Genomic DNA, 15149 nt, shown 5'->3' with positions numbered 1-15149 from the left:
GAGCATCGGGGCGTCTTCAAGACATCCCTGCGCTGGGTTACTTTGTGCACATCTACTTACTATACTGCAGGAGACTGTCTGATGTGCTGCACAAGGGGTGAGCTGACATTACCTTGGATTTGTATAGATCTATAGTTTTTAAAGGGATTTGAACATGATTTTGCTTGTTTAAGTGAATAATGTGGCGATGATTTGTCCCTTTTTTTTCCCGCTACAGCGTTTGAAGTGAATTTTATGGATGACGTTGGGCAGACCCTTTTGAATTGGGCCTCTGCTTTTGGCACTCAGGAGATGGTAAGTTTTATACTTAGCAAAATGACATTATTGAGGGGTTTTGAGTTGCTTATGACAGTATGGATTTTCTTTTAGGTGGAATTCCTGTGTGAACGAGGTGCTGATGTAAACCGTGGTCAAAGGTCATCTTCTTTACACTATGCTGCTTGCTTTGGGCGACCTCAGGTGGCAAAGGTAAGAAGTTGTGAAAGTAAAACCTATAAATTTAGCTCTGGACTGAACCCATCGCAGTGAATTGGGTCATTGAATTGACAAAGCCTTACACATTGGTCAGAGTTTTCAGTGGGAAGATTACAGCTACATAATACAAGTGTTCAAAAATAAAAGTAAAAACAGGCACTCGCCATCTGGTAGGATGTATAAATTGTTAGTTTACTCAATGGGATTAATATAGTCGATACAATATATATGTATATATTAAAATGTCAATACACTGTAGAAAGAATTTCAAAGAAAGAATTGCAAATAATGGATAGAAAGGGAAGATGACAAAGAATGCAATATGAATTTCAAGTAAACGAACCAGAAACGCAGGTGCGTTTTTTGCCTCCTTTTGCTCCTTTCTGCCTTTTCTTGCTTCTCTCCACCTCTGTTTGTCTGTATATGAACCACGTAATGGATAATAAAAGGATGGAGTAAGAATCGCAACCTATTACACAAAAAAACGCAGGTGCGATTTTTCATTTTTTTTTGCTCTTTCTTATTTTTATTTTTATATATTTTTTATTTTCTCTTACTAAATGTAATAAGTCTCTTAGTAGACATTAGGAGAGTATGCTTTAACCATAAAGTGGGATAACATTGGATGGTCATTACAAATTTATTGCAAATCCATGCCATGTTTTAGGTGGGTTTTAAGGCCACACACTATAAAAGGAGGGGGTAGTTGCAGTATATACCGAAGCCACTGAGGAAGAGGTTGATGCCTCGAAACGCGTCTGGCTGTGTCGGAGAGAAAGACTACCCACCTAAAACCCTATATAGACTATCCAATATTACCATCTTTTACTCTAAAGACTGAGCCTATAAGATCTATTGGAGCGCAAGTGGCATCACCTGACCTGCTCAGCCTCATGTGAAACATCACGTGACAACGCCAAAGTTGCTGGGACGTTGAAGCTCGGGCACGGCAAGGTCCTGAGTTTTCAGAGCAAGATCACGTGAGACGCCGAAAACTACGCATAATACAGTCCGGAGTGACTGCAACACACCATCGAGGTCTGGTGGATATCCCACGTTGTATTGGGCAACAGATATCGAGAGACAGAAGTATTGAGCCTGTCCAAACCGAACAACCTTATCCGAAGCATACCGTGGGAAGGGCATTAGGGGGACGCCCCAGACGCTAGCCCTACAAGTAATACCTAGCCCTCAGGGAAACTAAAGCTCTACTGACTGGGAGTATCGTATTGACTATCACCGGGATAGTTTTTTGTGACACTTTTTTTCAAAATTCACATCGCATATTTTTTATTTTGTATTTTTATACCTATATTACCGTGGATACTTTATTTGCACTAATCACACAGGAATTGTGGCGATTATACTTTTGAAACACTATCTATGATACGGTTTTTCACAGTTCGATATAATATAATTTAAGGAGCACATAGCAACTATATGCACAAGGTTTGTATATTGATTGTATCACATAACCTATGTCAGTTTAATTGTATACTCCGAATCAAATATACCAGCAAGCAAGAAACTAGGAATTAGAGGCTATATGTCTTTATTTATCTACAGTGTATAGATATTTTTATTTGATCTACAGTGTATTGACATTTGAATATATATTAGGGCTGCACGATATGGGAATTTTGTGCGATTGCGATTAGGGCCCTAAAAATTGCGATAACGATATGCGATGCAATATTTTAAGGGAATTGTGCTAGAGGTCTATTTGCTTGGATTTTCCCATATGAGCCGCTGACGCGGCTGGGTATGACATAGTTATGGTGGATCTGTGGATGGCACTGTTATGGGGGATCTGTGGATGATGCACTGTTATGGGGGATCTGTGGATGATGCACTGTTATGGGGGATCTGTGGATGATGCACTGTTATGGGGGATCTGTGGATGATGCACTGTTATGGGGGATCTGTGGATGATGCACTGTTATGGGGGATCTGTGGATGACGCTGTTATGTGGGGGATCTGTGGATGACGCGGTTATGTGGGGGATCTGTGGATGACGCTGTTATGTGGGGGATCTGTGGAGGACGCGGTTATGTGGGGGATCTGTGGATGACGCTGTTATGTGGGGGATCTGTGGATGACGCTGTTATGTGGGGGATCTGTGGATGACGCTGTTATGTGGGGGATCTGTGGATGACGCTGTTATGTGGGGGATCTGTGGATGACGCTGTTATGTGGGGGATCTGTGGATGACGCTGTTATGTGGGGGATCTGTGGAGGACTCTGTTATGTGGGGGATCTGTGGAGGACGCTGTTATGGGGGATCTGTGGATGATGCACTGTTATGGGGGATCTGTGGATGATGCACTGTTATGGGGGATCTGTGGATGATGCACTGTTATGGGGGATCTGTGGATGATGCACTGTTATGGGGGATCTGTGGATGACGCTGTTATGTGGGGGATCTGTGGATGACGCGGTTATGTGGGGGATCTGTGGATGACGCTGTTATGTGGGGGATCTGTGGAGGACGCGGTTATGTGGGGGATCTGTGGATGATGCACTGTTATGGGGGATCTGTGGATGACGCTGTTATGTGGGGGATCTGTGGATGACGCGGTTATGTGGGGGATCTGTGGATGACGCTGTTATGTGGGGGATCTGTGGATGACGCGGTTATGTGGGGGATCTGTGGATGACGCTGTTATGTGGGGGATCTGTGGATGACGCTGTTATGTGGGGGATCTGTGGATGACGCTGTTATGTGGGGGATCTGTGGATGACGCTGTTATGTGGGGGATCTGTGGAGGACTCTGTTATGTGGGGGATCTGTGGAGGACGCTGTTATGGGGGATCTGTGGAGGACGCTGTTATGGGGATCTGTGGAGGACACTGTTATGGGGGATCTGTGGAGGACACTGTTATGGGGGATCTGTGGAGGACACTTATGGGGGACCTGTGGATGACGCTGTTATGGGGTGGATCTGTGGATGGCACTGTTATAGGGGATGTGTGCTATGACACATAGGGCCATGAGGGGGGCCAGCATAAGAGACACATATAGCATCTTATGCTGGTCCCCCTCATGGCCCTATGTGTCCCCTCATGTGTCCTAAACTGCGCACATAACTCTCCTATTGATAAAATGGCCAGCCTCTGTACTTTCACTATGAATGCACTGCAGCGAGCGGGCCGGCCGGCGCGTGACTGACGTCACTGTCCCGCTCCTCCCACTTAGTCGCGCTCCTGCTTCCTGAATTAAGTGACGTCAGTCACGCACCGGCCGCCTCGCTCGCTGCAGTGCATTCATCGTGAAAGTAAGTACAGAGGCTGGCCATTTTATCAATAGGAGAGAGGACATTTTATCATAAGGGGACCCTTCATATATAATCGCGGCATTTTCGGGTCGGCTGAATCGCCATATCGCATTTGGCGATTATCGAGATTCAATTATTTTTGCGATATATCGTGCAGCCCTAATATATACATATATATTGTATTGACTATATTAATCCCATTGAGTAAACTAACAATTTATACATCCTACCAGATGGTGAGTGCCTGTTTTTACTTTTATTTTTGAATTCCTGCAATCTATTGTGGATGATTAGGTGAACCATCCAAAAAACAGAGCACCACAAGTGACCTTTCTCCTAACACGTGATCTAGCATTGCAGTTTCCACAGTATTGTCTGGAGAGATCACTGGCAAGCAGATAAGAATTGAAATGTTATGTATTCATGATAAATATAACCCCAATTCCCCCAAATTTGGGACGCTGTTTAAAATGTACCTAAATTTCCTGTAAATAAAACCAGAACGCAATGATTAGCAAATTTCATACTCCTATTTTATTCACAGTGATTCACATAACATGTCAGATGTTGAAAGTGAGACATTTTACCATTGATGAAAAAATTTAACTCATTGAGAACTTGATGGCAGCAACAGAGCTCAAAAAAATTGGGACAGGGCCATGTCTACCATTGTGTAGCAGTTAACGGACTGTTAATGAAGTGACATCTCAATTTTTTATTTTTTTTTGATGTGTTGCTGCCACAAAGTTCTAGATTAGTTTTTATTTTTTGATTAAATAATGTCTCACTTTCAACATCTGATATGTGTTCTTTGATGTATTGTGAATGAAATATGGGTCTATGAGATTTGCAATTTATTGCATTTGCTTTTTATTTGCTGGAGTTTTGGGAGAGGAATGTTGTCCCATTCTTGTCTGATGTAGGGTTCTAGCTGCTCAACAGTCCTGGATCTTCTTTGCCGGATTCTTTGTTTCATGATGCTCCAAATGTTTTCTATTGGTGTAAGGTGTGGATGCAGGCCAGGTCAGCAGATGGACTCTTCTGCAAAGCTATGCTATTGTGATGGATGCAGTATGTGGTTTATCATTGTCTTGCTGAAATATGCAAGGCCTTCCCTGAAAGAGATGTCTGGATGGGAGCATATTATGTTCTAAAACCTCCAAATACTGTTATGCATTGATAGTGCCATTCCAGATGTGTAAGCTGCCCCCACCATAGGCACTAAAACAACCCCATACCTTTAGATCTGCAGGCTTTTGAATTGTGCGCTGATAATAAGTTGGATGGTACCTGTCCTCGAGTCCACAGGACACAGCATCCAGGGTTTCAAAAAGAATTTCAAATTTTGATTCATCTCAGTACAGAACAGTTTTCCATTTCTCGCCCATATTCGTTGGAGGACACAGGAACCGTGGGTATAGCTATGTCCTCTAGGAGGCGTTGACACTAGTAAAAGCTGTTAGCTCCTCCCCTGGCAGCGATACCCCCTCCAGCCTGGAGAGAGAGCTTCAGTTTTTTCTAGTGTCAATAGGAGGCAAGACCTCCCTGCTCTGCAGGGAATCTCCTGAAGATTTTTTATTTTAGTTTATTTTTTTCCTTCTTTTTCAGATGGGAAAACAGTGGACGCCTCGCCTCCCTGTTCTCCTGGGGTCGAGTTGCACCATTGCCGGTCATCCGCACTGCTGCCTCCCCCACAGAAGACAAGGTGGACCAGGGCAGCCTCGCTCCCCTGCATCCCACCAGCCAAGTGGTCACCCATCCAAGCCCCCCTTTTCCATTCTTCCTGCCCTGCTCTCCCTCCCCCAGAAGCATGCTGAGCCCGCCCCCGGTCCTCAAAATAGTTTTTTAACCCTTCCATGCCCAGCCACCTCTTTAGGCCGGCATATCTGGGGATCTACCCCTTGTGCAAGCTGGTAATGCAGAGGAATAACCCTTTCCTGCCTCTTGTGCTCTGAGGCCGGCATCTTGGTTTAAAAAAAAAAAAAAAATGTGCGTCCATACGTGTCCCCCTCCTCAGCCGCAGGACCATACTGTCTGTGTGGTACCACACTGGGGCCGTGTCCTATCTCGGATAGGGAGGACCTCTCATGGTTCCCAATGCGCCCTCCGAAGTATTCCCAATCCACCCTTTGGGTTGTTTGGTTGATAATTCCCCACCTGCGCAATACAGTGGAGAACCTCTGAGATTCCCAATCCACCCTCCGGGGTCGTTTGGTTGATAATTCTACACCAGCGCATTCTATATAGGACCTCTGAAATTCCCAATCCACCCTCCGGGGTCGTTTGGTTGATAATTCTACACCAGCGCATTCTATATAGGACCTCTGAAATTCCCAATCCACCCTCCGGGGTCGTTTGGTTGATAATTCTCCACCAGCGCATTCAATAGGGGACCACTGACATTCCCAATCCACCCTCCTGGGTAGTTTGGTTGACAATTCCCCACCTGCGCAATCCAGTGGGGGACAACTTCCCAATCCACCATCTGGGGTCGTTTGGTTGATAATTTTCTACCTTCGCAATCCCGTGGAGGACAGCTGAAGTATTCCCAATCCAGCCTCCGGGTTGTTTGGTTGATAATTCCCTACCTGCGCAATACAGTGGAGAACCTCTGGGATTCCCAATCCACCCTCCGGGGTCGTTTGGTTGATAATTATCCACCAGCGCATTCAATAAGGGACCGCTGACATTCCCAATCCACCCTCCTGGGTCGTTTGGTTGACCATTCCCCACCTGCGCAATCCAGTGGGGGACAACGGGAACTTCCCAATCCACCCTCTGGGATCGTTTGGTTGATAATTCTCCGCCGGTGCACTTTTATAAAGGACCTCTGTTCCCAATCCACCCTCCTGGGTCGTTTGGTTGACAATTCCCCACCTGCGCAATCCAGTGGGGGACAACGGGAACTTCCCAATCCACCCTCCCGGGTCGTTTGGTTGATAATTCTCCACCTGTGCAATCACTCTTCAGAGTCGTTTGAATGATGGATCCGGTGGACGGACCTCTAGAAGTTCCCATTCCACCCCCTTGGTAGTTTGGTTGATAAGTCCCCACCTGCGCAGTCCGCAACTGCCAGGGGCAAGATTCTGAGGGGTAGACCTACGCGCTAGAGGACCACAGCAAGTCATCTTTCCCTCGAATATCTCCACACCCCCTCCCTTCCTCCCCGGGTCATGCTCAGACGTACCCTCTCTCACAGGGATGGGTCCGTCCGACGGAGGGAGTGGAGTTACTGATTAAGACCCTGCAATGAATCCGAAGCAATCTTCTAAGATTGCACCTACGGTGGCCAGCAGCACTTGTCATTTGCATTACTCCCTTCCATAGGCGGAGTAATTGCACTACTTCAGGATGCAGTATTGGCCTTATACATTGTCCCCTGCCATAGGTGGACTAAGTACAATAACACTGGTTTCAATGCTGGATGTATACATTCCCCCTTCGGTAGGTGGCGGAATTGCATCTCCACTGGGTTCAGTACTTGCCGCATTCATTAGCCCCTTCCATAGGTGGCGCGATGACATTCTCACCGGTTACAAGGTGTGCTGTATGCATTACCCCTTTGTTAGGTGCTATTGCATTCCCACATGGTACAGGACTCGCCATATGCACTAGTTCTCGCCGTGGGCATTTACCCCCTTCATTGGTGGGGTGTTTTCCCTACCACTGGCTTACGTACTTGCCGTACGCATTCCTCCTTCCATAGGTAGGGTAATTGCACCACCATTGGATACGGTCCCCAGTGTCGTGCTATCCTTCCATAGGTAGAGTGTTGCACATCACCGTGCTTCCTGTTTGCATTCCCCCCTTCACAAGTGATCCACTAGCGGGGGAATAACTAAGCATCTTGAGATACTGCAATTCAACTGCGCCACGGCTCTAGGTGCCTTCGCTTATTTCATGAGAGGGCGCGGCAACAGTCGGTACTTGACAGTGTCCGGCACTCTTACTCTAGTGCTATGGGTGCCGCCAGTGGACACGGGGGCTATCCCTCATTGTATCCTTCTCTTCTTGGTGCTGGTTTTGAGCATGATTATGACATCCTCTTCTTCTCAGAGGGTTTACTAGCATCACTTGTGTCCTAGAGACACTCATCTCCACGGGCATCCATTGTTCCAGTCGGTCAAGATATTGTCCGCATAAATTCATCATGCGTACACCATTTCACATATATGGTGAGTACGTTCCAGCGAGTCAAGTGTTTCACTGACTCTATATTCACTATCACCACTCCTCCTTCTCTGGGGAAGTGGTTATGCTGGCACTCTGGTTTAGCGCCTACAGCTTGTTCTCCTCCACAGGTGCAGCCCTTCGCTAATGCTCGAGTTAGTGGTCGCTGCAGTGGGACGTCCCCTCAGGTAGGGGTCCTACCCTGGCAGCTGCTCCTGTCCAGTGCCCTTCCAGGTAGAGTTTTTAAGGTTGCTCTACTTAACCTGGGGCAGTACGGTACATGGCTTCTACAGATAGTCTCAAGGCCTCGCCCTCAGTTTTGCGCTGATGGGCCGAATGCTGGCTGCTCCTGTGGGAGCGGTATTGCCTTACCACTACATACTTAGGTTCTTACTGCTCAGCGCTTTGTCAGGTGATGGACACCTCAGGCAGAGTTGTTTTGCGCAGCCACTTAATCATTGGCTACTTCTGAATAGCGCCGGTCTCCTACGTTACTACCGTCCCTCATCTGCATTTGCACGGGGTATTCGTTTGCTGGCCTTCCATTCCAGACACTCTCCGATCCCGACTGGTGGTTGGTGGCGCCCTCCACATCCCTCCCTCTACAGGGACTCCTTCCATTGGTCTGGGTGTGCTAACGGTATCATCACGGAAGCTCCCCACCTTTCTCTCCCAAGCAGGAGTTCCGTAAGCATATGGCATGGACGCCCTGATATCTCCTTGGCGGGACTTCTTCCTCCTTACGTGTTTTTTTTTTTTTTTTTCTCCTACCAGGGTTCTATGGAGGATCAGAGGAGGGCATTCTGACAAATACTGGTCGCTCCGGATTGGCTCTGTCGCGCGTGGTCGCCAACCTCGTTCTCCTAGGAGACGTTCCTTGGTCATTGCCACTCAGCGACGAACTTCTTTCACAGGGTCCGGTCTTACCATCAGCCTTAGTGTCTTGGTTGACAGCGTGGCTATTGAATCCGCAATTGTGATGTGGAGAGGGTTTTCGGCGGACGTCTTCCGCACTGTGATTCAGACCAGGAAGCCTGCACCTCCCAGGATCTGTTATAAGACCTGGCGGTCCTCCTGGGCTTCTGTGTAAGCCGGGACATTCCCTTACTCCGTTTTGTTCTCTCCCCACGATCCTATCCTTTCTACAATCAGGGTTGGACCTTCGTTTAGCCCTTAGTTCTTTGATGGGTCAGGTGTTGGTGCTTCTATCCTGGGGCAGCCTCCAACGTCTTCTAGTGGCCATGGAAACCTTCCTTCAGGGAGTGGCACATACGGTTTCTCCGTACCATCCTTTACCGCCTAGGGATCTGTATATAGTTCTCCCAGCGTTCCAGTCTTCTCCCTTGTGCCCTTGGGGAGAACTCTCTCTGGCTCCTGCCCTAGAAGGTATTTTTTTCTTGTGGCTATCACATCCATCAGACGGGTTTCCAAGTTTGGTGGTGTTCTCTTGCAGAGAACCCTTCCTGGGTCTTCACAAGGATAAGGCGGTTCTCCGGCCCATTCCTTCTTTCTCCCGAAGTTGGTCTGTGTCTTCCACATCAATGAAGAAGTTGTCCTTCCTTCACTGTCCCTCTCCTTTACTCCCTAGGAAGGGAGTTACGTCATTGACGTGGTCAGGGCTCTGATCATTATTGGCAGCCTCCAGTTCCTTCCGGCGTACGGAACCCCGCTTCTTGGGCTCTGAGGAATCGCGCTTCGGCTGCGCAGTTGTGTAACGCGGCTACCGGTCCTCCTTACACACATTCACAAGATTTTACCAGGTGCATACTTGCCATCGGTGGACGCTGCCTTGGGCCGCGTGGTTTTGCAGGCCGCAGTTTCTTAGATGCCTGCAGGGACGCTTGTTTCCATGGGTCTGTGGTTTTTCCCTCCCTGTGGACTGCTTTCGGATGTCCCATGGTTCCTGTGTCCCCCAATGAATATGGGCGAGAAAAGGAGATTTTTGTATAACTTACCAGTAAAATCTTTTTCTCGCTCTTCATTGGGGGACACAGCACCCACCCAGTATTGTTGTTCAACCACAGTTGTAGCTGTTGCTGGTTTGAACCCCGTTGGGTGTTGGGCATGGTTGGTGTTCCACGTTTTTTTCTTGGTTGGCTTGCTTCTCCTACTGCTTGTACACAAACTGAAGCTCTCTCTCCAGGCTGGAGGGGGTATAGCTGCCAGGGGAGGAGCTAACAGCTTTTACTAGTGTCAACGCCTCCTAGAGGACATAGCTATACCACGGTTCCTGTGTCCCCCAATGAAGAGCGAGAAAGAGATTTTACTGGTAAGTTATACAAAAATCTCCTTTTTGTTTCAAACCATTTTAAAAGAGCCTTTGGCCCAGAGAGGACGGCAGCGTTTCTGGATGGTGTTGACATATGGCTTCTTTTTTGTATGATACAACTTGAATTTATGGATTGGACAGTGAACTGTGTTCACAGATATTTGCAAATTATTGCATTCGGTTTTTATTTATGTTTTACACAGCATCCCAACTTTTTGGGAATTGGGGTGGTATCTTAGACAGCTTTTTGGAAAGTGATTACCTAGTAGGTCTTTTACCGTGAATTCTGAGATCCGGGAATAAGATAAGCTTGACACAGTGTAAGTGAATAAGACGTTTACTAACAGTGATAAGGACATATGCTCCAAAATGATAGGCAACTGACAATACTAGCTAATTCCTCAAGCCGATGTTAAAAGCTGAGAACTTTGCCAATATCTTCCAGTCAGGAACATATCGAAGCCCCTCATGCACCACGTCACGGTGTCTCAGCACGCGTGGGGTCCTACCACTAAAACACCTGTGGTGTGTGAACAGGGTCTGAAGAGTGCTAGAAACCAACTCACAGCCAGGCTCTCGCATGCCTCCATAGTGGTATCACCAATGCACTGGGAGGTAGGATAAAGCTGTGGGTGCGGCCACTATGGAGGCACAGGCCTATAGCCAACAGCCAGTCATGGTGAAATACAAGAGAGGGAGTCTCAGACAGACATCCTTCCTTAAGGACGCTGCCCCCCACCCCGAGATAGTGTGCAGACCAAGGAACTCGTCACTTAAGAATGCGGCCTACACAGAACAATGGGGTCTTGTATATATTACCTAGCTAGCTAACTAACTCGCTACATGAACATTCAGTAGTAAAAGTAAGCCAACGGTTATCACCACATTAAAAGGGTAATAATTAAAGGGGTTTTCTGGGATTTTAAAACTGATGACCTATCCTCAGGGTAGGTAATCCGTATCTGATTGGTCAGTGTCCGACACCTGGGACACCTGATGTTCAGCTGTTTGAGAAGGCATTGGCGCTCCTGGGAGCTTACCAAGCACAGTGAAGTCAATGAGGCTGAGCGCGATACCAAGCACAGCCGCTATACAGTGTACGGTGCTATGCTTGGTAAGCATGGAGAAGGCCGATGCCTTCCAAAACAGCTGATTAGCAGGGGTACCGGGCATCAGACCCAAACAGTTCGATCAGGAGTATTAAAATCTTGGAAAATACTTTTAAACGCATACTAACAAGTAATAATTAAAGGGATAGAACCATTAAATAAGCCTCTTGCAGTACAGTAGGTATGTAGGATCATATGGATAACAAAGCGTGCTCTGACTTTCACAGCTAAAAATCCATGTCCAAAATGTTATATAATGTTTCATAAATTCTGAAACATGTTGGTTTTTAAGCCAGTTAATGTGACAAGCCTATAGATGACATTTTTATGTGTTTCCCATCTAGACTCTGTTACGCCATGGAGCCAATCCAGACCTGCGTGATGAAGATGGAAAGACTCCACTTGACAAAGCACGGGAGCGTGGGCATAGCGAGGTGGTTGCCATCTTACAATCTCCAGGTTTGTGCTTTATTTTTTTTTATCCAGTGCTTATATAGTACCAACATATTCCACAGCAATGTACGCAGAACATTTACAAAGAAGTACAATCTAATCCTTGTGAATGGGGTTTACAAAGCCCAATTTCCTTCTATCAGATTTGGAGGCATGCTACAGCTGTTTCCACATCCAAGTCCAAGGCTGTGTGTAATACAAGCAGATTGCCCCACAGATCTCTGCATGTGGGAAAAAAGCAACCGTTTTATAGGAAAGATTTCCCACAAGCCTTTCTTGTGTGTTTCAGGAGACTGGATGTGTCCTGTTAACAAAGGAGATGAAAAGAAGAAAAAAGACTCTAATCGGGAGGAAGAAGAGTGTAATGAGCCTAAGGGGGACCCAGAAATGGCTCCAATTTATTTGAAGAGGCTGTTGCCTGTTTTTGCTCAAACTTTCCAGCAGACTATGCTCCCATCAATCAGGTACAGTTCATGTTGATTTGGCAGGACATATTTTATATTTTTCAGATTCAGGGTGGATGAACTTAATGTTCTTCTGTCATAATAGTAATACTTATATAGGCCCTTATGTGATTTGTAGTATAGTTTACAAGCAGTTTTAGGATCTGATACTATTTTCTTCTTACAGGAAAGCCAGCCTTGCCCTTATCCGAAAGATGATCCATTTCTGCTCCGAAGCATTGCTGAAAGAAGTTTGTGACTCGGATGCTGGGCACAATCTGCCCACAGTCCTTGTTGAGATTACTGCTACTGTTTTGGATCAGGAGGTGAGTTCTTGCATGCATTTCGCATGGAGTCTGTATGTTTTTTTTTCCAGTAGTTTCTAGGGCAGTATAGCAATATTTGAATATAATACACTTATTTTTGTCTATTTGTATTTCTCCGTCTTCAGGATGATGACGATGGTCACCTTTTGGCACTGCAGATCATCCGAGACCTAGTGGATAAAGGCGATGATCTCTTTCTAGACCAGCTAGCAAGACTTGGTGTTATAAGTAAAGTGTCAACTTTAGCTGGACCTACCTCTGATGATGAGAATGAGGAAGATCCCAAACCAGAAAAGGTGAGCAAGGGAATCTGAATCATTACATTTAGGGTCCATTCAACAAAACACATTGTGGACGTGTGAATGGACCCTAAGTCCTTCCCACCCTGCACTGTAATTGTATGTTGTGGGAACTACGCACTTAATATTAAGGCACCGTGATGGTGTGGCCTCAGGAACTGTGCTTGTGACATCACCTCGCTCTCACTCTCAGGATTTGAGTTATCAGCACTTTAATCCCCTAGATCCCTAGGTCATTGATAACTGCAGCATCTGAGTGGTTAGAGAAAGGGAGAGACTCCCTCTCTTACTATATTATCTACCTGCAACACAGTCACAGGGTCTTGAGGAAATTGACTGGACAGCCATAGGCCTAACAATGGCCTGCAAACCTGGCATGTTTTGATGTGTATTGGGCCCTAGCAGAAGCCTATATTGGTAATATTGGCGATCAGAGGGTTGCAGGTTCAAATACCCCTATTGTGACTTAAAAACGCCTTTAATTTCCATAAAAAAATTAAAACAAGCCACACCCAGAAAACAATGGTAGAATCGTGTACTATAACGCCGTCAACTTTTGCCATTTAGAAATACAGCTTGTGTCTTGCTGACTGAAAAATAAAAACGTTATAGCTTTTTAAGCATAGGTAAAAAAAATATCACTGCATCCTGAAGTTTAAAATAAGCTGCGTCCTTAAAGGGGTTATCCTCAGATATTTTTTTTAATATGTTGAATATATAATTGCTGGGCCATTGCTGCAATTAGGTAGCAGGAATTTTCTGGATCACATGCCATACATTCGTACCGAGCAAGGTTACAACCCGCCATGTACGCGGATTGCGCCTGTGCAGTCAGTCAGCTTTGGGCACTGACCACTCACATCTCCCAAGGTTGCCTGACTTACCAGGTGCAACCCACTTACAACAGGGGTTGTAACCCGGCTAGGAAGTGTCTGCAACCTAATTACAGCGGGGAGCTCAGCGCTGGCCTGGTAGGAGGAGGGGTGTACCATTAAAATGTTACAAATTTGGATAACCCCTTTAAGGAGTTAAATTGTTGTGCTTTAGTCAACCCCTTTCTTTATGCTCTATTAGGTTTCTGATCAGGATTCTCTGTTAGCACTGTGCAGCTAATCTTGGTGGGAGGGATTTTTTTCTCATGTAACGTAACATTAATTTTTGCCATTGTTATCTCTAGGAGGATGAACCACAGGAAGATGCCAAAGAATTACAGCAAGGCAGGCCCTATCATTGGAGGGACTGGTCTGTTATTAGAGGACGGGATTGTCTGTACATCTGGAGTGATGCTGCAGCATTAGAATTGTCCAATGGCAGCAATGGCTGGTTTCGCTTTATCTTAGATGGAAAACTTGCGACCATGTATTCAAGTGGAAGTCCAGAAGGCGGCTCTGACAGCTCAGGTAAGTGCACTGTTCCCCCTGCGTGCGATGTGTTTTCAGCTACTAGCACACCTTGTAACGTGACTTTTCTCTATGTTGTGTAGAAAGCAGAAGTGAGTTTTTAGAGAAACTACAGAGGGCTCGTGGCCAAGTGAAGCCCTCCACGTCCAGCCAGCCTATTTTATCGGTTCCTGGACCAGGTAAGCTGACGGTGGGCAACTGGTCCCTCACATGCTTGAAAGATGGAGAAATTGCCATCCACAACTCTGATGGACAACAAGCTACCATACTGAAGGAAGATCTACCAGGCTTTGTCTTTGAGTCAAACAGGGGAACCAAGCATTCTTTTACTGCCGAGACCTCGTTAGGTGAGTGTACATGCAACTTTCAGCTTGGCTTCATAACTGTTAAAGCAGTATTCCAGTTACATAACGTTATCCCCTATCTGATTGGTGTACGTCCTACCACTGGGGGCCCCGAAACCCGCAGAGTATCCAAAAATGGACGGAGCAGCTCCATTCATCTCTATGGGAGTTTCTGAGATGGCTTAGTGCTGGCAGGAGTTCTAGACCTGCTCCCATAGAAGTGAATGGTGTGCCACAGAAAGGCTGGTAAAGGGGGTTTTCTGAGATTTTGATATTGATGACCTTTCCTCAGGAAACCATTTTAAGGAACAGCTCACCATTCTTTCCCCAGAGCAGTTTTAAAAATGAATGGTGAACACTGGTTGTTGGTTTGGGCAGTAAAGTGTTTTTTTTTTTTTTCCTTAGACTTTTGTTATAAAAGGCCCAATTTTTTAACATGTATAAAAAGTACTTCTCCCAGCCCTTGGTCTGTTAAACCCATAAAGGCTTGGATACTATCATAGCATCCTATTAAGTGTGAAAATTTATAATGTCTGTCTGTACACTACACTCCATTGTAAATAGGAATGTGCCCATCAGCGAGCAG

The 15149-nt window shown here is 46.1% G+C and overlaps 1 protein-coding gene across 3 annotated transcripts in view; it reads left to right on the top strand.

Moving 5' to 3' along the window:
- Positions 1-15149, top strand: part of HECTD1 (HECT domain E3 ubiquitin protein ligase 1) — an 86941-nt gene that overhangs the window by 38461 nt on the left and 33331 nt on the right. For all 3 annotated transcript variants that reach the window (XM_040411171.1, XM_040411169.1, XM_040411170.1), the window contains exons 7-14: positions 218-294; positions 370-468; positions 11643-11757; positions 12041-12215; positions 12382-12520; positions 12646-12816; positions 13997-14219; positions 14303-14566. In XM_040411171.1, coding sequence (XP_040267105.1) covers positions 218-294; positions 370-468; positions 11643-11757; positions 12041-12215; positions 12382-12520; positions 12646-12816; positions 13997-14219; positions 14303-14566 — 1263 coding nt within the window. The remainder of the gene's footprint in view (positions 1-217; positions 295-369; positions 469-11642; positions 11758-12040; positions 12216-12381; positions 12521-12645; positions 12817-13996; positions 14220-14302; positions 14567-15149) is intronic.

This window comes from Bufo bufo, chromosome 11 (assembly GCF_905171765.1).
Source record: "Bufo bufo chromosome 11, aBufBuf1.1, whole genome shotgun sequence".
Lineage (NCBI taxonomy): Eukaryota > Metazoa > Chordata > Amphibia > Anura > Bufonidae > Bufo > Bufo bufo.
Note: the sequence above shows the minus strand (reverse complement) of the source record. Positions and strands in the feature narration are given on the sequence as shown.